At 48.6% G+C, this 20,446-nt stretch overlaps 2 protein-coding genes across 2 annotated transcripts; one reads left to right on the top strand and one right to left on the bottom strand.

Annotated features, from left to right (window-relative positions):
* Positions 1 to 6,835: 6,835 nt before the first annotated feature.
* Positions 6,836 to 12,575, bottom strand: GDF2 (growth differentiation factor 2). The gene is made up of 2 exons (XM_061405605.1): positions 11,786 to 12,575; positions 6,836 to 8,962 (listed from the first exon to the last, which is right to left on the bottom strand). The coding sequence occupies exons 1-2, from the start codon at positions 12,129 to 12,131 to the stop codon at positions 8,013 to 8,015; spliced, it is 1,296 nt and encodes a 431-aa protein (XP_061261589.1). The 5' UTR covers positions 12,132 to 12,575; the 3' UTR covers positions 6,836 to 8,012.
* Positions 12,576 to 14,248: 1,673 nt separating this feature from the next.
* On the top strand, positions 14,249 to 20,399 carry LOC133240629 (histone H2B type 1-K-like). Its single transcript, XM_061405781.1, has 2 exons — positions 14,249 to 14,542; positions 20,325 to 20,399. Exons 1-2 carry the CDS (start codon positions 14,249 to 14,251, stop codon positions 20,397 to 20,399), a joined length of 369 nt encoding a protein of 122 aa, XP_061261765.1.
* The last annotated feature ends 47 nt before the right edge of the window (positions 20,400 to 20,446 follow it).

A 20,446-nucleotide genomic window follows, 5' to 3' on the forward strand; every position in this document is an offset into this window, starting at 1 on the left:
GCTGCCTTTCTCGCTCGTCCTTCTCAGCTGGCGGACAGAAGGTCTGGGGCTAAACTCAGGAGTTGGGGTGTAGCTCCCAGCCCCGATAAGCCTTTAATCCTATTTAATTCAAGCTCATAAGCCCTGGGGACTGGGGAGAAGGGGCGGAAGTGGCTTGACCCAGAAGGTATGTTGGGGTCTCATCTGGCTGCACCACCTCTGGTAGAATGACATGAATAACTTCCATTTGAATTCCTGCCACGTGCCAGGCTCTGTGCTCCATACTTTATATGCAGATGGTTTTCATCCTGCAAAGGAAAGTTATTAACGTGCAAGTAAATAGCATTTCCCCTCTACACTGGATGACCTGCACCACTGGAATTAGGGAGAACTCACTGGAGATCTGGTTCTGCCACCCTCTGTGGCCTTAGGGAAGTGTCTTACTTATTGTATAGACTAAGTGAGAAAATATGGGTAAGGTGCTTAGCATCAGGCAAGAAGAAAGCACTAAATTACTGATAAGGTTTCCGTGTTAGATAGTCTATTTTGTAGCTGAACAAACAGAGTTCAGTAGCTACCAGAAGCCCACCATCCTAGGTGTGAGGGGGATGTGACAGCCAGAAGAAACCAGTGGGGCCATAGTCACTCAGATCATGCCAAGGTTGAGTCTAAGCTTCCATCTGCCTCACAGCTTGAAGTTATTCCCTTCCATAGGGAACTGAAATGGTGCCCATGGCAGCTTTCATGTGACGGGAATGAAATGTCCGGACTTCACCACGGGGCATGGGGAATGGGATTGGTGATTCCAGGGCAGGAGAAGTTAGCTCTGAGATATAACAAGTATCCATTCTCCTGACTAGAGAAGACTCCCCTCCTGGTTGAGTGCCCAGCCCACAACCCTCTGCTTGCAAGGAGAATTGAGTTGGAGGACTTGGGTCTCTGAGGTCCAGGCCCCACAGGTATCCAAATCATTAGTCCCCAGTAAACAGCTGGACTTCTGCTCCTTTGCATAGAAGTGACATGGGTCCATCTTCTGACTGACTTATCACAGATTTCCCAGAATACGTACTATAGAGCCTAGACCCTGGAACCCCTGCTTTATGTCCCCATCCCTCTGGGCGTGGGCATTTCCTTCACGTAACAGTCTGGATGATTATGGCTCAGAGTGTGGGCCACATAGCCAAGGAGAGTTGCCAGGCTCCACTCTCTTCCCTTAGCCCCGTTACCGCCAGGGTACCCTCCTGAGACCAGGCACGTATGTGCTTCAGCAGGCAGCCGGAGGAGGTGGTCTTGGGGCTGGGGGCCCTTCTCAGCACACTTGAAAGCCACAATCCGCTCTCTGGAAATCATTATCTGAGGATGTTTACCCAGTGGTTGATGAAGGCCAAAGAGGTCAATTAGCTAAACAAACATATTCTTAGCTCATGAGGATTTGTTTAATGCCCAAGTGACATATGGTCACATCACTCCACCATTTGCAGCCAATCAAGTGAGACTGATTTATTATAATAATAAGGCCTCCTTAGTCCTACTGGGGAGGCTGAGCCCTCTGCTCCACCTCCACCTGGGGAATCACAACTCAGCCTCCTCCTCTGAGGACACTTTTCTATCATTGCTTGAGCCCAGGCAGAGCCTCTGGACTAGGAAAGGTGGGGATGGTGAGCAGAAATAAGAACCTCTTTGGAGAAAATGTTTCCCCTTAGTTCTTACTAAAATGAAGTCTTAGAATGGGATACCTGGAGCTGGTGCTGGGCTTTGATTCGTGCAGATGGCCCAGAGCCTCAGGGAGGATGTAGAAGCAGGGCAGGGTCTGTGGCAAGTCCCTGAAGTGCTGAGTCAGTGCCTGCGAGGGGACGTGACGTGTCGTCCGTGGATGTGGCCTGAAGCCAGTGGGATAATTCTGTCCCCAGAACTCTCCAAGAGGAAGGGATGTCCCGGCCCCCGGATAAGGGGGATACAAGGAGGTGGCAGTGGGCTAAGGTGACATGTGGGAGCCAGGAGGATCTTCCCATCCAGCCCCTCCCAGCGTTTGGCCCCAGGGCTACAGAGAGTCCTGGAGGTGATCTCCGGGGCTGTGTTTGGAATTGGGATGGTTATAAGCCTCTGCCTCCCCCTCACTTGTACAGCACCCATGTGAGCAGAAGGGTCAGGAGTTATCCCCAAACCCTACTGCTTTCTAAAGTATAGACCCCGATTAGGTGACCTGACCGGTTTTTGCCCTAGTTTCCTCGAAAGGGAAATAAGATAAGAAAAGACTCACAGCATTGTTGAGTGCTGACAGTGTCAGCATGTGTAACAAAGGAGTCCAGGGGGCTGTTCTTTGTCTTGTTATTGATCAAGTAAGAATTATTTCGGCGATTCTAAATGTCTTTGCCTGATGTATGTGTTGCAAATTTTCCTCCTAGTCTGTGGCTTGCCTTTTCACGACCTTAACGGTGCCTTTTGAAGATTAAAAGATTTTTGATAGATCCCAATTTATCGATTTTTTCTTTTATGATTCCTACCCTTGGTGCCATATTTAAGAAATCCTTGCTTATTCCAAGGTCACCAGTTTTTCTTCAGTATTTTCTAGAAGTTTTAACCTTTATAATCCTTTTTGAATTAATATTTAGGTAGAGTATGTTAATTTTATTGTATGAGGAAGGGGTCAAGATTTATTTTTTTTCCATGTTGATATCCAGTTGATCCAACACTAGTTGTTGAAAAACCTTTCCTGTTCCACTGAATTCCCTTGGCATTAGGTCAAAAAGTGATTAACCATGTGTGTGCGGGTCTATTTCTGTCCTCTCTGCACTGTGGTATTCAGTTGCTTGTCTTTTTCACCAGTGCCCACTGTCTTGGTTACTATATGTCTTGAAATCACGTGCTGTAAACCCTGTAACTTTGTTATTGTTCATCAAAATTATTTTGGTTATTCTAGTTCCATTGATTACCCATATAAATTTTAGATTCTGATTTTTTTTTTAAAGAATCAGACAGTTGATCTGAATTGAATTGAAGCTATAAATCAGTAGGGGGAACAATTGACATCTTATCAAAACTGAGACTTCCCGTCTATGAAAATGGTATATATCCATTTAGGAGAACTGAGATTAGGAAAACTCTCTTATATTCCTAGTATTTCAAGAATTAAAAAAATAATGAACAGATGTTAAATATTGTCAGATGCATCTGTTAAGATGACCGTGTTTTTCCTTTTTTAGTTTGTTAACACTGAACAAACCAGTGGTTTGCTGAGGACACTGATTGGTTTTCTAGTATTTAACCAACCTTGTGTTTGTGAGATAAGCCTCCGTTGGTCATGATGTGTTATTGTGTTATATGCTGTTGAATTCAATTCTGGAGGATTTTTGCACATTCATGAAGAATCTCCGTATGTAGCCCTTTTTATTTGGCTTTGGTTTCTAGGCAAAGCTGACCTTATTAAATGAGTTGAAAAACATGTCTATTTCCTAATTTTTCTACTTTATGGAACAGTTCATGTTGTATTGGTATTATTTTAAGTAATTAAGGCTCTAAGAAGTACTTCTCTAGATAAGGAAGGAGGGCTGGTTCTGTTTATTCCTTATCCCTACTTCCCAACAGAGCATTCTCACAGTTTTGTGCCATGACAGGAAAACTATAACTGAAGTCCCAGAATAAATAATCACTCCAGCTGTTAATCACTCGCATAAGAAGTGTTCACTGCCCCCAAACAACATTGTTTGCCTGATGGGAAGGCAGAAGAGAACTAAGTAACTATGGGCGCAGCTCCCATTGTCACCTCCAGCGGGTGCTGTGTGTCAGGCTATGAGCCTGGCGGCGCCAGGTGCGGTGGGGGAGGTGATTTGAACTGGAATTAGTTCGGAGGTGTGTGTAGGGGGGGTGGGAGGGGAAGCTTCTCAGAGTGACCAAGGTCCTAAGAGCAGTGGGAATATCACCCACATGCTTTCTCTGCAGGCAGGAAGCTCTATGAAGCAAGGCTGTCTAGCCTCTTCCCTGCATCAAATATTTTCTGCGCAGTGCAGGGAGAAATTCAAGTTTATAGACAGAGTAAGTTGTGGCCAGAACCCGCCTAGAAACTGTGCAGGGCCTAAAGAGGTTCTGGGAATGAATGCTTTTCTTTCTTTCTTATTTTTCACAAATAAATAAGATTTATTTTAAATTAAATCCGGAGAGAGTTTGTGCCTAAGCAGTCATTGTTACCAGAGAGATAAAACCGTAAGAGTAGTAACCAAGGGTCAAGTGGATTTCTTGCTGCCCTCAGTCGGCGAGGCCTTGTGCAGTATTTGTTCATGATGATGCCTTGACTCATAGGTCTTACTCACATCCTGCTTCTAAGACAAATTCTCCTAAACCACTCTTTCTGCTGTTTTATGGGTGAGGATGCTGGGGCTTGGTGGGATAATAGGACTTGCCCAGAATTACAAAGCTGAGGAGCAGTGGATTGACTGAAGGCAGGGAGGATACTGTCATCCTCTGAAGATTCTGCACACACCTACCTGGGCTTTGGTCCCTGACTATGTGTCATAATCCTAGGCGTGGACTTGTGATGGGAGGTGGGGGGTAGGAACATGATCAAGGCCTAGATTCCCTCTGGCTTTAGTAACTCCAACAACGCCACGTCTCCATAACTCCAGGGCAGTCTGCTGGATGCTTGGGTGAAGCTTGGACCCAGCAGGGGGATCACCATCCCCTATTCCATGGGAATCCACAGGATAAGATGGGATGACATAGATGAATGGGGACGATGAATGGAACATAGCCTTGGAAATCTAAGAGCAGATACACCTGGCAGGCCTGGGAACAGGTTGCAGGGCACACCTTGGAGGGCTTGGGGATCTGCTCAGGTTACTAGGCTCAGCTGTTCCCTGAGCATATCTGTTCCCAAAGAGGGCTGCCTCCTGCCCTCTCCTGTTCATTCCCCCCCCCCTCTCTCTCCTCCTATCACCCTCCCAAGCCACTTAGCAAAGACTTCCCTTTCAGCTCTCTCCGGGAAGGCTTGGGAACTTGCACCCGTCATCTCACAGCCCTAGCAGCTTTCGCTCTCGACGGTGCTCTTTGGCCTGGTCTACCTGTAGTCTGTCCTTCCCAGGACATCTTGCCCGGGGGGGGGGGCCTCACCTTGTGTCTGGAGTCATCAGTACATTGCTGGTGAGCAGGGCCTGCCCTCCAGATGCTGACCTCACTTTCCCTCCATGACTTAACCATTCTTGCATTTTTCTCCTAGGCTCACCAGACATGTCATTACATGCATAAACCCCAATAATGAACAGGTTTCAGGATTTTCTCCATGAGACCCCTGGGTCCAGGCAAATCAAGGAAGAAGAGAGTTGTCTTTGCAGTTCCCAAATATATGGTTACCTTTCAGGTTTGTGTGCCCAGGACCAGAGGACCTCTGGTGTGTGTGCCTGGGAAGGGGACATGCTGGCAGAGGTGACTCTTGCTTCCAACCCAGGTACAGGTAGGAAGGCCAAAGATATTGGCAGAGCATGGGGAAAAATGAAGAGGGGGGATCAAAAAGATAATGAGGAAAGAAATGAAGATTTCAGGGTGAAAGAGAATAATAGAAGGTAACAGAGTAGCTCTAATATTTTTCTAAGCATTATTCAGAAAGAGAAGCAAGACCTCAATAAACTTCTTCTAAGCACTGGGAAGCATTTGCACTTTGGGGGTTGTAAGCAAGGACATAAAGACTCAGTGACCATTGATGTGACTGTGAACCAGTGAGTGACCTGGTCAGGACGTGAGCCCAGGGTAGGCAATGCCACACCTGGTGTGCTTCCAGCCAACCTGCTGCTCCTAACTGTCCTCCGTTATTGGGCCCTGAGATGTCCCTGACTGTGGATATCATGTGACCTTTCATCCAAACAGGAGCCCTAGTTATATGTGGACTACATGGATTAACCAGGACCATCCCAGGCAAACCAGGGTGATGGTCACTGAGCCAGAGGAAGAGGCTAGTTAAGCAGCATCTGGCAGGAGCATTTCCAGGCAAAGGAAGGACAGTCTGGGCACCAACCTGGATGATCCCTAAGGCACTGGAGGTGGGGCCCTGCATGGCCCCCAGAATGCAAGCATGATTCTGGGGTCTTGAGAGGACCATGGAGCTGACACACTCACTGTCCGGCAGAGACTTCATTCACACACGCCCACCACTCTCTGTGCCCCTCCATTCCACCTCCCCTCAAGGAAAGAAGGGCCTGGAGGGAGGAATGGGCAGGGTGTGGGGCTAGGGGACCACCAGGCCCAGGTCTCACACATAAGAAAGGCCACATATTAGACATCTGACTTTATTTCCAAGTGAAATTTTGATGCAGGCACAGAAACACCCTACAGGGACTAAAAGATGTCTGTCATCCATCCTTATGATTGAGCAACACTGTCATACCACGAATTAGTATTTTCTGTAACTCCAGTAATTAAACAATAATGTTTTATTGTGTTTTGGTATTAAAGCTGCTCATTGGTTCCATGTAAACATTTAACACAAGCCATTAAAAAAATAATCTGGGAACTTCAACCAATGGGAATGACCTGGGTCTCTCCAGGCCTTCTTTGGGATCTGCTCTGGCTGGCGATCAGAAGGGCCGTGGAGTGGAATCTTCGCCACTTCCAGACTCTTCCTACTCGACCCCCTTCCATGTGTGACTCTGAGAGTCAGAGGTCCTCTCTTGCGGTCAGTGGGGATAAAGTCTGGTCCCAAGGCCCAAGCCCAGGACCGGGACTGGATGCACATTACTCAAAACAGCCAGTGCATGCAGCCAGAGTCAGATGTGGCCAATAAAGACCTGAGTTCATCAATGGCGGGAGCCCTCACCCAGGAAGACTGGATGTTGTCACCTGAGTACTGGAGTAAAAACAAGGATATTGCAAATACCAAAGCAAGAATGCATTTATTTCAACAAATTCAAATCCAGGTCTCATCATCCATGGAGTCCTTGTGGGATGGGAGCCCATGGGTGTGTGATGGTGGTGAGCTGGTCATGCTAAGTAACTGCAGAGACACAGGCCATGGGCTGCCCATCCCTCAGGGTAAACTCAGTGCACCCCCGCCAACCATCTTGCAGTCTGAGTCCACGGCAGCGAGTGGCCCTGTATGAACCACTGGTCACACAGTCTCTGTGCCAGTGGGTCAAAGTTCCTCTGGCCACAGCGTACACTGCAGCCTGAGGGCATTCGTCCTGCATTTGCTCCATCCTGCAGCTGGTTTAAGGGATAGTTCTGTAACTCAGGGGTATCTTAAAAAGCACTTGGACACTGAATCAACACAGGCACAGAGCAGTCAGAATGTACCCTAGATGCGACAAGTAGCCCAGTCATCCTGCTGGGCACTGGTCGGACTTAGTCCAGTTTGTCCCCCAGTCTCCATTTCCCAAAGTCTAATTGTCTTCAGTTACCAGATGACCTGCTAAACTGCAGCAGGGTACTTGGGGAGTCCTTGGCTTTGGTGACTGACGGACCTGTAGAGATCCCTGGATTGGAATCATGCCATTGACTGTTGCTATTTGGGCTACTTGAGCCCAAGTTTTGGCTCCCATATGTGTGAGTTGGGAGTCATGACGCCCATCTCATGAGTTGTGGGAATAATGTGCAGTGGGTGTGGCACATGGCCCATTCCTTTCCCCTTTATTCACTGTGGTTATTGGAGTCAATCCTGTCCCTCTCACTTGCTTTAATTTCCATTAATCTGTGTGCATCTCCCGTTTAGACTTCTCGGCCTCTTTTTTGCTCAGTTTTCTGCTGACTCTGGATTATTCTTTCTCTTGTCCCCATTTCTTCATCTCCCCTCCCACCCCAGCAACCCTTCCAGGCTTCCCTCTTCTCCCCAAACCCTACTGCCCATTGGCATCCCCTCCCCTGTAGTTTACCCAGTGGCGTGTGCTTGGGGTGGGCCCTGAGAGGGAGAGCAGGTCTTTACCTCCGGGACCTGGTGGCTCCCCTTCCTTCTCCAGATTGGCATGCAGGTGGGCTTGGTCCCTGTCATGCCCAGCGGGACACAGGGCCTGTCACTAAGAGCCCATCCACCCTGCCTCCCCGCCCGCAGGCCAGCACTACCTACACCCACACTCTGCCACGCTCATCCCTTCATAGTGGTACTTGAGGGTGGGGACCCCCATGTCATCCTTGTAGAGGATGGAGATGGGGCTCAGTTTGGTGGGCACACAGCAGGCCTTGCCCACCTTCATGGGGAACTTGAGATGCACCAGGGTCTTCACAATGGCATGTTTCGTTGGGGTCACATCGTCGGCCAGGGGGAAGAAGCAGCCACCTTTACATTCAAAGGCATCATATTCCTTAGGCGCAATGATCCAGCTGTCCCAGCCGATGTCCTCGAAGTTCACCCGCAGGGAGGTCTTCTGACAGTGGTTGTTGGCCCCAGTACTCCTCTTCCGTCTGACCAAAGACGATTCCGTGGGCGTGTGGCTTCGCACATCCTCCTCCTCCTCGTCTTTGTTCTCACCTGCCTCCACCACGGTGTTCTTGGACAACTTCCTGAGCACACTCTCCTGCTCGTGGCCGATCATCTCTCTGAGCTCCAGCCTGGTCTCCTTAGTCCCATTGCTGCGGTCATTGGAGAAGACGACAAAGAAGGGCAGGTTTTTGGATCCCGGGGGGACACTGATATCCAGCTTGTCACAGCCCTTCCTGTGACTCTCCACCGTCACTTCCAGTTTATTTTTGCTCTTGGTGGAGTCTGCCCGGATCCACCGCTTCACGGCACTGGACACCTCAAAGGTCTCCCAGCCCTCGTCCCGGATGTCCTGAGACACCAGGAAGGTCTTGGTTCCCGCAGGAGCGTCCCAGACCTCAGCTCCATCCAGAACGTCATAAATGACCATGTTTCCTTTCAGCTCGTGAGGGGAGTCCATGTGACTCTGACAGGAGAGGTAGAGTCTGAGCTCGGCCCTGGTGATCTGCTCATGCCTGGGAATGGAGATATTGAAGAGCAAGATGTGCTTCTGGAAAGGGAAGTCTTCTGTGGTGGCTATAGAGACAGCATCTGAAATGCAAATATACAGCCGTCTGCCAGGAGGGTCTGTTTTCACAATACCAAACCTGAGACTCATGGTTTATATGAAAGGGCACTGGGCGTGACACTGTCTATCTCTAACAAGTCTCTCTTTGGTTTCACTCAAGACCTTAATGTAGTAGGGTATTTAAAAGATACATTTGACATCTTCCAAAGAAAAACAAAGGCAGGAGATGTCTTGCATTGAAGCTGACAGCTCCAGCTGTTTACTGAGCATCTACTATGTGCCCACCTTTGCATACTATATTTTACTTTTCTCTTCACATTGACCCAAGGAACATGTAATTATTATTACACTTTTACAGATGTGGAGACTTGGATTTAGCGTGTGCAGCTGCCAAAGTGCACATATCCTGTAAAGATCCTCACTTAAAAAAAAAAAAGAAAGAACCAAGTAAACAAAACGGCAAAGCACGCTATCAGCCTCAGAGTGCAAATCCTGAGCGTCCAGTATTAAAGGAGAGACCCTGGGAGGGGATGGTGGAATTTTGTTACTACAGTGTTAAAAATATCACCTAAATCACATAGAAAATCATCCAGAATGGTAACTTATGACCAAAATGAAGGTGGTTTTTCTTTTTTTTTTTTCAGTGTGTGAGGAAAAAATAGATTAATCTTAATGGCTTGGTCATGTTAGACATATGGAGACAGGTATATGTTAGACAGATATTTAGCCACACAACTGTCTCTCTTCCCACTTCCCTGGCTGACTCTCACTAGCACATCTCTATTATACCACGGCTTGGTCACAAGAGGGAAGACAAGTTGTGTTTCCTGAGCATCTACTATATGCCAACATGAGGGGAGACTGTGTGCTTCATGGAACCTGGCAGCATCTGGCAGCCTAAAATTCCAATCCTTCCTCTCCCTCTTCTAGGCGTATGAACTGGGAGAAGTCCTGAGTCTCTCTGGTCCTCGGTTTCCTCATCTGTAGAATGGGGCTCCATCCTACTACCTTCCCAGGGTTGGCGTGAAGCTTTGACAAGGAGGCACATGAAGCCTACCCAAGAGTGTCCCTGGTTCACAACAGGTGTTCAATCAGTACTTCTATGTCCTCCCCAGAAACTGTGCATCTCCACTTTACCTGTGCCTGCTCCCCTACCCCAAGCTCATGGCCTTTCACACAGCTCTCTGCGCGTCCTCACCCAGCCTGGATGAGCTGTTCAGGTTTCCGTACCATTTGTCAAGCCCACTGTGTCATATGTGGGTAGTCAGTGGGATCCATGAGCAGTGCATTAGCTACTGGCTGTGCTCTGCGGCATGCCTTGAAAATTGCCAAGGGACTCTAGATACATCAGGTATCTAGAGAACAAGTGCTCTCTCTGCCTGAGCCACACTCAGGCTGTTTGTGATAATGATCACTGCCTCCACAGCAGTACTGGCCACAGGCAGAGCTGGGATCAGATCAGAGCACTTGCTTCTGGGACACAGAATATGCTGGGGGTAGGGGAGCAGGGAGGAGTCTCTGAGATGGCTCCCAACATTGGACTCCCAGACTACAGGATTTGGTGATTAGGGCCAGCCAAAGAAGCTCAGCCTTTCCCTAAAGCAGGGGTTACACACATGTCCCATGGGCGTAGTGTGATGCTGGCAGTATCTATATTACCTGCAGACTGCATGTAAAAAAAATTAAACCCATCTTTTAGAAATAATACAGGTCCACATTAAATCTAGACTTTTGTTTTCCTTTGGGGCCATCAGGGGCCTCCCTGGTGGCTCAGATGATAAAGAATCTGCCTGCGATGCAGGAGTCCTGGGTTCGATCCTTGGGTTGGGAAGATCCTCAGGAGAAGGGCATGGCAACCCACTCCAGTATTCTTGCCTGGAGAAAGCCCATGGACAGAGGAGTCTGGCAGGCTATAGTCCATGGGGTCACAAAGAGTCAGACATGAGTGAGCAAATAAGCACAGCACAGGGGCCACTGGAAATACAGCTTTGCCAGGCACACAGCATGACCACAGCATGTTTTAGCTAGGGCATATGGTCAGGAGTCTGCAGGCCTCAAGCTCAGGAGGGAAGAAGTCCTGTGTGCCTGGTTGGTTAGAGGCTGCAACTGCAGAAAAAGCCTGAGCTGTGCAAACAGGTGGGACTGGGTCAGAATCCAGCTGCTTAATTAATATGTGAACTGGGAAAGTTCCCTCAGGGTCTGCAAGCCTCCGTTCACTGCTCACAAGATCTTGTCACCTACGTGGTGTGAATTAGAGGACATAAGCCCTAAGTTGACATTCGTTCTCTTCTAGTCCTACTAAATCAGGGAAATTATTTTATACTTAGAAAATAATTACGTTGTCTTCCAGTGTTTCTCAGAGGAATTTGTCTGAATTTTAAACACCTTTTGATGAGTGACAAAGGCAGTCTTTCAGTGTTTAAAAAGACGCCTGTTAGAGGCTAAATAAGTTGTCTGTGTCTAAGTAGGAAGGAGACAGGATGGGAAGGGAGGGGTAGGGAAGGGATGGAAGAAAGCGAGCAGGCATTCCTTCAGCACCTACTGTGTTAATGTGGTGCTGGGCCCAGAGAGGGAGAATTTTCTAGAGCAGAGCTGTCTGGTAGAACTTTACGCAATGATGGAATTGTTCTACAGTCTCCATTTCCTATAGGGTAGCTAGGCGTGATTGCTGAGCACTTGCACCCAAGCTACTGAAACTAAATTATTAATTTTATTTCATTTAGATTAACCTAAATTGAAACAAAGAGTCCCACATCTCCAGTGGCCACCATATTGGGCAGCGCAGCCGTGGACCGACCACTGAGCCCCCCGCCCCCACCCGGGGCGCCCCGTGGAGCCGACTCTACCTTCCACGCTGAAGCTGCGCACAATGTTTGACGCAGGGGTGGACGTCTTGTCGGTGGTATATCTGTTGTATAGATCGATCATGTACTGCGGTGGCTCGGCTCGGGTTCTGTCCTGAGAAGGGACCCCACTCAGGTTGAGGTTGCGCAGAAAATCCACTTTCATGTTCTCCAGGAACATCCTCAGGTCGAAGGTGACCCCCTCCTGCTCACCGCCGGGCCCCCCTAGCAGGCGGTGGGCATCTGCCCCAGTGGACGGCCGCCCCCGGTTCTCCAGTGGCTTCCCTAGGGCGGAGCAGGCCAGCAGGCAGAGCACAGGCAGGGCCACCCAGAGCGCCCCACGGCCCATCTTGGTATGCTCTCGCCCGGGTCTAGAGACTGCGGCAGCCGCGGTGTGTTAGCGGGTGCTGGGAGGAGCCCGGAAGGAGCCGGCCTGCATTGTCCTGCACAGCTCTGTACAGCGCACCCGGGCCAGTTCACAGGCTCACCCTTCTGCTGTCCCCGAAGTGCCCTCCACTTGTTCTTATCTGGCCCTTGATGCTGTTCAGGCCTCTTATCTAAGGGGGCTCTCTGTTAATGAAGGCTCTATAAACATCTGACAAACGCACAGGGCTAATGGGAAGGACACGGACTGCTGTAAAGAATCCGAGTTTCTCCTTGGGGTTATCGCCCCCTAATTAGGATGGATCCTCTCTCATTTCCTTGCCAGCTCTCAAAAGAATCTTGAGGCGGGGTGACATATGCTCCATCTCCTGGACCACAGAAACAAAGAATCCAGGAAAGAAATAAGACCCAGAAGTCCTCCAAATATGGGAACAACAGCACAAACTCCCAGAAGCCCCTGGGCTGACCACTGGGGTGGGGATGGGGGGTTGGTAAGAAGCCTGGTTCCCGTGGAACTGGAATGTGCGTCTGTGGCTCAAGTACTTGGTGCCTCGGCTTCTCATCTGTCAAGTGAATTCCTGAGTCTTAGAGATCATGGGTAAAGGTGGCACATATAATTTAGTGAGGTGGTAGAGACTTTGGAGTCAGACCAGATGTGGGTTCAAATCCCAGCTCACTCAGCTGTTCTTACATGCGTGACCCGGAGCAAGTCATTTACCTTTCTGGGCCTCCACTTCAGAAGAGCGCAGTAAGGACTTAAGGTAATAAGTGCTAACCATCATGGCAGTCACTGCAAGCCGCAGTCGGTTGGGTGGTTGCATTCTGGCTACAGCTTCTCTACCCTGGGTCTGACTGAATGGGAGCTTGGGGGGAATCCCCAGAGGCCCTGCACCTGCCTGGCCTGCTCTCTAGAAACATCACTTACACACCAAGGCCTCCTGGCCCTGGCACCCAAGTACAGCTCTGTCAGTGGTCTGGGGGTGATGGTGAAGTCTTGATTCATGTCATCCAGGCGGTTGCCTGGGCCACACTTGTCAGTCAGGAGAACCATGTAATCTGGGAGACAACGGAGCAGGGAAGCACTGAGTCCAGGGCATGCCCAGGAGATGTTTCCCCTGCCGGAAGAAGCTGAGAGACTGTGGCCCAGCTGAGCCCTGCTGGGCTTCAAGGTCTGCGTTATTTAAGAACGGCAGGCCCACACTTAGATCTGAACATTTCCATTGCATGTGGGTTTGACTGTAGCAAACAATAAGCATAAAATATTCTGGGAGTCTACTCTGAGGAGGATTTAAATGTGAGGTTTTTCCAAGCTGGTGAGGCTTCTGGGGGTGGGGGGTGCAGTGAGCTAAGCAGATTCAGGAAGATGAACAAGGGGCCAGGGCAGGCAGGGTCAGAGGTCCTGGGTGTGCATCCAGCTTTTCCCCACCCCTAGTGAGGGTGGGCTGGAACCAGGAATCCCCAGTGGCCAGGCCTGGACAGAACTTGCTGTCCCTGTCCTTTGGGGACTCTGCCAAGGAGGATGGATGGGAAGGGTGCCGTTTCAGAAGGGCTGCTTGCAGAGCGGATGGGAAGCATACTGGGCTTTGAGCCAAGTCAACTCAAGAACTCCGAGGCAGGGGAAAGATGAATGGGTGCATGGCCCCCAGAAGTGGGGCTGCAACTTCCCAGCAGGGAGCGGGCTGGGAGGAGCTGGGGAACTAGGCAGGCACCCCCCCAGGGTGCTCTAGTCCCTGGAGGCAGCCCAGAAGCCTGTCATGTTCAAGAGGTGGAGCCAGGGGACTCAGGGGGCGGGGGTGGGCTGAATGTGCTCTTGAAGCGGGAGGAGCTGCTCTTCGATGTTTTCTTAAAAACATGACAGATTGCTATTCTGATGATAAGAGTACTATATATAGTGCAGATAATTTTGGAAATGCAAAGCATTAGAAAGAATGTAAAAATAACCTGCAGTCTCACCATTTTGAGACATATGCAGCTCCACAATCCCCTATTTAAAACTCTTGTGGCCAGGAGGGTTTCGAAGTTCAGGAAGCTTCAGATTTGGGGAAGGATCTTTCTGTGTTGTTGGGTGTTGTCATTATAGACATGCCTGAACCAGCTAAGTCTGCTCCTGCCCCTAAAAAGGGCTCTAAAAAAGCTGTGACCAAGGCCCAGAAGAAGGACGGCAAGAAGCGCAAGCGCAGCCGCAAGGAGAGCTACTCCATGTACATGTACCAGGTGCTGAAGCAAGTCCATCCGGACACCGGCATCTCGTCCAAGGCCACGGGTATCATGAACTCCTTCATCAACGACATTTTCGAGCGCATCGCTGGTGAGGCATCGCGCCTGGTGCATTACAACAAGCGCTCGACTATCACATCCAGGGAAATACAGACTGCCGTGTGCTTGCTGCTACCTGGGGAGCTGGCCAAGCATACCGTGTCCGAGGGCACTAAGGCTGTCACCAAGTATACCAGCTCCAAGTAAATATAATATGCCTAGCCGCTGTTAACGGAGAAGGCAATGGCACCCCACTCCAGTACTCTTGCCTGGAAAATCCCATGGACGGAGGGCCTGGTGGGCTGTAGTCCATGGGGTCACTAAGAGTCGGACACGACTGAGTGACTTCCCTATACAGTATATGGAGTGTGTACTGTCATATCCCCAGTGGGGACAACATATTGGTATTTCTGCAGTGAAACAAATAAAAACACAAATCTCCTTTCAGGTCAGGTTTTGTCTTGAAAGGAATTGAAATAAACTTCAGGTTTTCTAATAGTTTTGGATATGGTCATCTCGGATATCGGACTGTAGACCTGTTTACATATGGGGTCATCATATCCGGTCATGGAGGCTGCACTGTCTGGAGGTCCTGGCCACATAGACTGTGATGAGGATGGCGCCTGCAGACCTGTGCCTCTGTGTGCAATGATCTGCCCCACAAACTCAGGATATCAATATGTCCATATCTCCTTTATTGTTCTTAAGTAATTGTATGAGACCTCCTGATCCATATTATTGGAAGGTCTGCTTTTCTTTCTTAGAGCATCCCTTTCCTGAATTGTCCAAGAGCTCTATAGGTTTATTTATTCCAAAAGAGATTGAGGTGGGATGGTATCAGTCCAAACTTTAAGGCTGGAAAGGGAAATAAGGTTGGGATAGAGGTCCTGGAAGGTCCCACACGCCGTTGCTTCTCACTGGCACGCAGCTTTGCTGTTGCGGGGGGCGGGGGTCCCACACAGTTCATAGCTGCTGGTGCACAGCTGCTGGGATGGCCTGGCAGATCCACGTTTCTGCTCAGGTCCCCACGATGTTTCCGATTGGGCACCAAGGTGACAGTTTTCTTAAACATCCTCCCAGGCTTACCCTTTCTCCAGAAGGCACTGGGGGGGCAGGTGGCTGGGTGGAGAGAAGAGACCAGCTGTGCTCACACTCTGATCCCATCCTACCCTCTCCCACAGATTTCTAGGTTCTTATGGGGAATTTCAGTTACCAGCCTGCTGCTGCTAAGTCGCTTCAGTCATGTCCGACTCTATGCAACCCCATAGACGGCAGCCCACCAGGCTCCCCCGTCCCTGGGATGCTACATTGCCTTCTCCGAGTTACCAGCCTGGACTCCCATTTTCCTCAAGGTGACTTAGAGCCCTTACTACCTCTCTGAATGAACAGGCCTTAGTTCCTCTGGACAGATTCCCTTGACTCTGGGTCTTAGAGAACAAGGTTTGGGTCTTGTTCTGTCTTTCCCAGATGACAATCTGGGATTGTAAACCATATCCTCTCTTCCTGTGTCAAAAGGACTCCCTCTCTTCCTGCCACCTGCTTTCCTCAGGGAAGGGCTGCCTTAACTGCACCACAATGATCTTATTTCCTACTCCTCTCTCCTTTTTCTCTTCCCCCAAGCAGTTTACTCTGTGATCTAGCAATTCTATTTCTGTATATATAGCCAAAAGAATTGAAAGTAGGGTCTCAAAAAGATATTTGTAAACACGTGTTCATAGCAGTATTACTCACAATAGCCAAAGGGCAGAAACAACCCTAGTGTCTATTGATCCATGAATGGATAAACAAAATGTAGTACATCCACCCAATGGAATATTATTCAGCCTTAAAAAGGAAGGGAATTCTGACACATGCCATGACATGGAGGAATCTTGAAGATTTGCTAAATAAAATAAGCCAGTCACAAAAAGATAAACATTGTATGATCCCACTTATATGAAGTACTTAAGAGTAGTGAAATGTATAGAGATTAGAGAGTAGAATGGCGGTTGCCAGGGGCTGGGGGTGGTTGACTGTGATACAGCTGCCTCCACGGGTCAGGAGCCCCTTCCATCACAAGAGGCTTGACCTCTCAAGTTCCGCACTCACTCACTTATTGCTCAGAGGAGTGAAACAGCCCCACTTTGAGGTTCTAAGGAGAGAGCATGAACCAGGCAGAGCAGCAGATCTGTCACTTCCCAGCTCCGTGCCTCAACTTCTTGAGATCCTGCTTACTCCTGGCACTTTGTCTCTGAACTGTGCCCAAGTGGTCAGCAAATTTGTTAGAACAGCGGTTCTTATAATGTGGTCCCTGGACCATTGCAGTAGCAGCACCTGGGAACTGGTTTAAAAATGTGAAGTCTTTCCCCAAATCAAAAACTCTGACTCAGCCCAGCAAGCTTGTCAAGCTCTCCAGGTGATTCTGATTGTTCAAATTTGCACATTGGCTTTGATAAAACAGGAAATTCATATGAGCCTTCCAAGAGATCAAGTATGCGTATACTGCCTGGTATGGCATTTGGCATGTAGCAGATGCTAAATAACCAAATGAATGAACAGTTCATTCATTCCTCTGCTCGCCCACCCTCTACATATACAAACAAGACTGCCAGGAGAGATTGGACCAATCTAGGATTGGATTAGACTTGAGTAAGAAGGAAAAGTGGTGCAAAGCTTGAAAGAGCACCATCATCTTAGGGAGTAGAAGACAGGAGGAGATTTGGAAATCTCAGAAGCACCAGTTTATCAGTGAATGAGATTTTATGTTTCCCGATTTTGGTAAAAGGAAATAGCCTTTGGCTCTAACTTCAATATTTTGGTGCACAGCTTGGAGTCAGAGCTGCCAAAGTGGTTCTGCCCTCCTCATTTTCCCACAGAAACCCACTCCAGCCTTCCTTGGCACATGCTGCCATCAAACACATTTTGCGCAAGGTGGGGCTTCAGCGGCTTTATGCCACTAGCTCAGTCCCGCTCTTCCATCCTGGGGGAGCCATCTCTGCTTCTCTCCACTCCTCTTCCCCTGGAGGCTCTTCCTCACACCCTCACCCCAGACTTCTTCAGCCTCTTTCATCATGGTCCCATCTCTACCTTGGCCACAGAAGGAGCCTGAGTTACAGGCTACAGCTCTGATGACATTTTAAGAGTGATTTAGACATACAGAGGCACCTATTGGGATGCCTCAAGCAAGACATCTGGTAGTATCCAGACTCAGTTCCCCTCTTTTTGAATAAAAGGGTTGCACCAGAAGTTTTCCAAAGGTTTCTTCCAGCCTTACTATTTTCAGCTCACAGCTGCACTGTCGTCCAGTTGCACGTGAACTAAGGCTCTACTCTTTCAGAGGAAGCATAACTTCAGGACTAGGGCTCAGTGGCTGGCCGGCCACCACCCTGCTCCCTCCACACAGACCCAGGTGTGGTTAAGCGAATTCAAGGACTGTGCGCATCTGGGCTGTGTGCTAGGACCTCTTGCTCCTGTGATCATGTGATGTTGATATATATAGAGAGAGAGGGGGGAAAAGTTGTTTCATATTTACGTTTCTTTTTAAACCTTGCTTTATTGTAAGGGCACTGAGTACCATTGAGACAACCCTAGTAGGCTGGAGGGGGCGGTGAGGGGCATCACTGGCTGGGAAGCTGGGAAGCAGCACCCACCACATTGGCCTTGAACCTGTCAGCCTTGCATGCTGCTAAGTCACTTCAGTCGTGTTTGACTCTGTGCAACCCCATAGATGGCAGCCCACCAGGCTCCCCCGTCCCTGGGATTCTCCAGGCAAGAACACTGGAATGGGTTGCCATTTCCTTCTCCAGTGCATGAAAGTGAAAAGTGAAAGTGAAGTCGCTCAGTCGTGTCCGACTCTTAGTGGCCCCATGGACTGCAGCTTTCCAGGCTCCTCCATCCATGGGATTTTCCAGGCAAGAGTACTGGAGTGGGGTGCCATTGCCTTCTCCTGTCAGCCTTGCATATCAAAGCCTATATTACTGTGGTCTTGGTAGACATTGGTGGCCATATTACTTACCTGTTTTGAGCCGGTTTTTCTGGAGCACCAACTGGGGAGTCAGTTGCAAGGTTGCTATGTGGCAAAAGGAGATACCCTATCCAAGCTGCATGGCACTCTGTAAACATGAGGGGTCCCTGCTGACACTAGTTCCTTTCATCCCACAGCAAAATCATCAGCACTGGGTACCATCCATCCCAGCTCAAGCACAACGCCCCTGTCCATGGCTGAGCCTTCTCCCTCCACCCCTGTAATCCAGAATTGAGGGCACAGGGAAGTTTCAGGCTTTCACAGTGACCTCAGAGATCTCCCAGAAACAGCAAATGCCAGAGAGAATAAGATAGAAGTATTACAGGACACCCCAACTTTCCTAAGAAATGGTATAGAACACCCTATCTTTCCTAAGAAATGGAAAGGGAGCAGTTGGATGAGAAAAAAAAATGAGGGGGAGAAAGGAAAAGGAAGACTCTAATATTGAGGGAAAAAAAGGCATTTGGAACTTTATCAAGGCCTAATGTTTTTACTTATTTTGCTAGTAATTTATATCCTGTCATATTTCAAAAAGGATTAGACATGGCAAACCAAGCCATAACCAATTTGCAGACCAATTTGAGACATCCCAGCCATCCAATGAATGAATCATTTAGTCCCAGTACAAGTCCTTCAGGAATAAGGCAGTGTGTGCCTTAAGGACCACCCCCCTCGCCTCACCTGATCTCTGCCAAGAGGTAGGGCCATGTGCCCAGGGCAGCTGTTCACACACATGTCCCATGGCCATTCGGAGCACCTCGGAGGGGATGCTCAGCAGATGCTGCTGGGCTCCAGCCAGGTGTGTCCAGTATTTTCACTAGTAAACATCTTTGCCGCGAGCAGCTTTGCAGCACAACTAATTGGCCGTAAGGCCATTTTGCCTTAAAAAAAAATAACTGCTTGACAGTTATATTACACTAGAAAATGATAACATCGGTTTTTGCAAACTCTTGGTTGAATTAATCTAAGCCAGATTTCATTAAAAATTTTCACCATTTCCCAAAAACTTCTACTCATCAGGAATCACATAAAAATCTCTTTTTCGAGGAGGGATAGGAGGATCGTCATTCTTCTTTCACCTCCAACTTCTAACACTGCGTGATAAATTTGGTAAAGATGGCCCGAGAGAACTAGCTGCCATATCTAAATTAGCTAAAGAATCCATCATTAATGTTCTTGAAGACTGTTGTGAATTAGTAGCTGCCTCTTCTATATTTTTGAAAGCTTAGCAAACTTTTGTTTGCGGGGTGTGTGTGTGTGTGTGTGTGTTTGCAGGCTTTTTAAAATTTATTTTGTTGGAGTACAGTTGCTTTAAACGTTGTGTTAGTTTCTGCTGTACAGCAAACTGAGTCAGCTGCATGTATACCTATGTCCACTCTTTTTTTAAGATTTCCCTCCATTTAGGTGAACACAGAGCACTGAATAGAGTTCTCTGTGTTGTGCAATAAGTTCTCATTAGTTGCCTATTTTATACATAGCAGTGTCCACACATTTAGTGTATATATGTCAATACTAATCTGCTAATTCAGCCCACTCCCTTCCCCACTTGTAACCATAGGTTTGAGCTATGTATCTATGACTCTATTTCTGTTTTGCAAATAAGTTCATCTGTACCATTTCCCTAGATTCCACAGAGTAAACTTTTGGTTTTGATGGGTGAGAGGTATGACTGCTCACAGAAGACTCTGTACAAACTGATCTACTATTTACTGTAATGGAACTGCCCCCAGCTATTTTATCTTCTATGGCAAAATGGCCTCATGGCCAACTGGTTGTGCGACAAAAATGCTTTTGAAGAAACTGCTTGCAGCAAAGGTATTTATGAGGAAAATACTTAGACCCCAACCCAGGTACCCTCAGCTCCGCTTACTTACCTGTTCTGTATTCTCTTCGGTGCAGGTCGATTTGTCTCCAGTGGCTGTGGTTGCAGCCTTCTTAAGAGGCTCCCCGGGCTTCCTAAGCCACTGTGGCTGATTCTGCAGAGGGCCAGAGAACTGGGAGTTTCCGCCTCTCCACCGGCA

Source organism: Bos javanicus, chromosome 28, assembly GCF_032452875.1.
Source record: "Bos javanicus breed banteng chromosome 28, ARS-OSU_banteng_1.0, whole genome shotgun sequence".
Classification (NCBI taxonomy): Eukaryota; Metazoa; Chordata; class Mammalia; order Artiodactyla; family Bovidae; genus Bos; species Bos javanicus.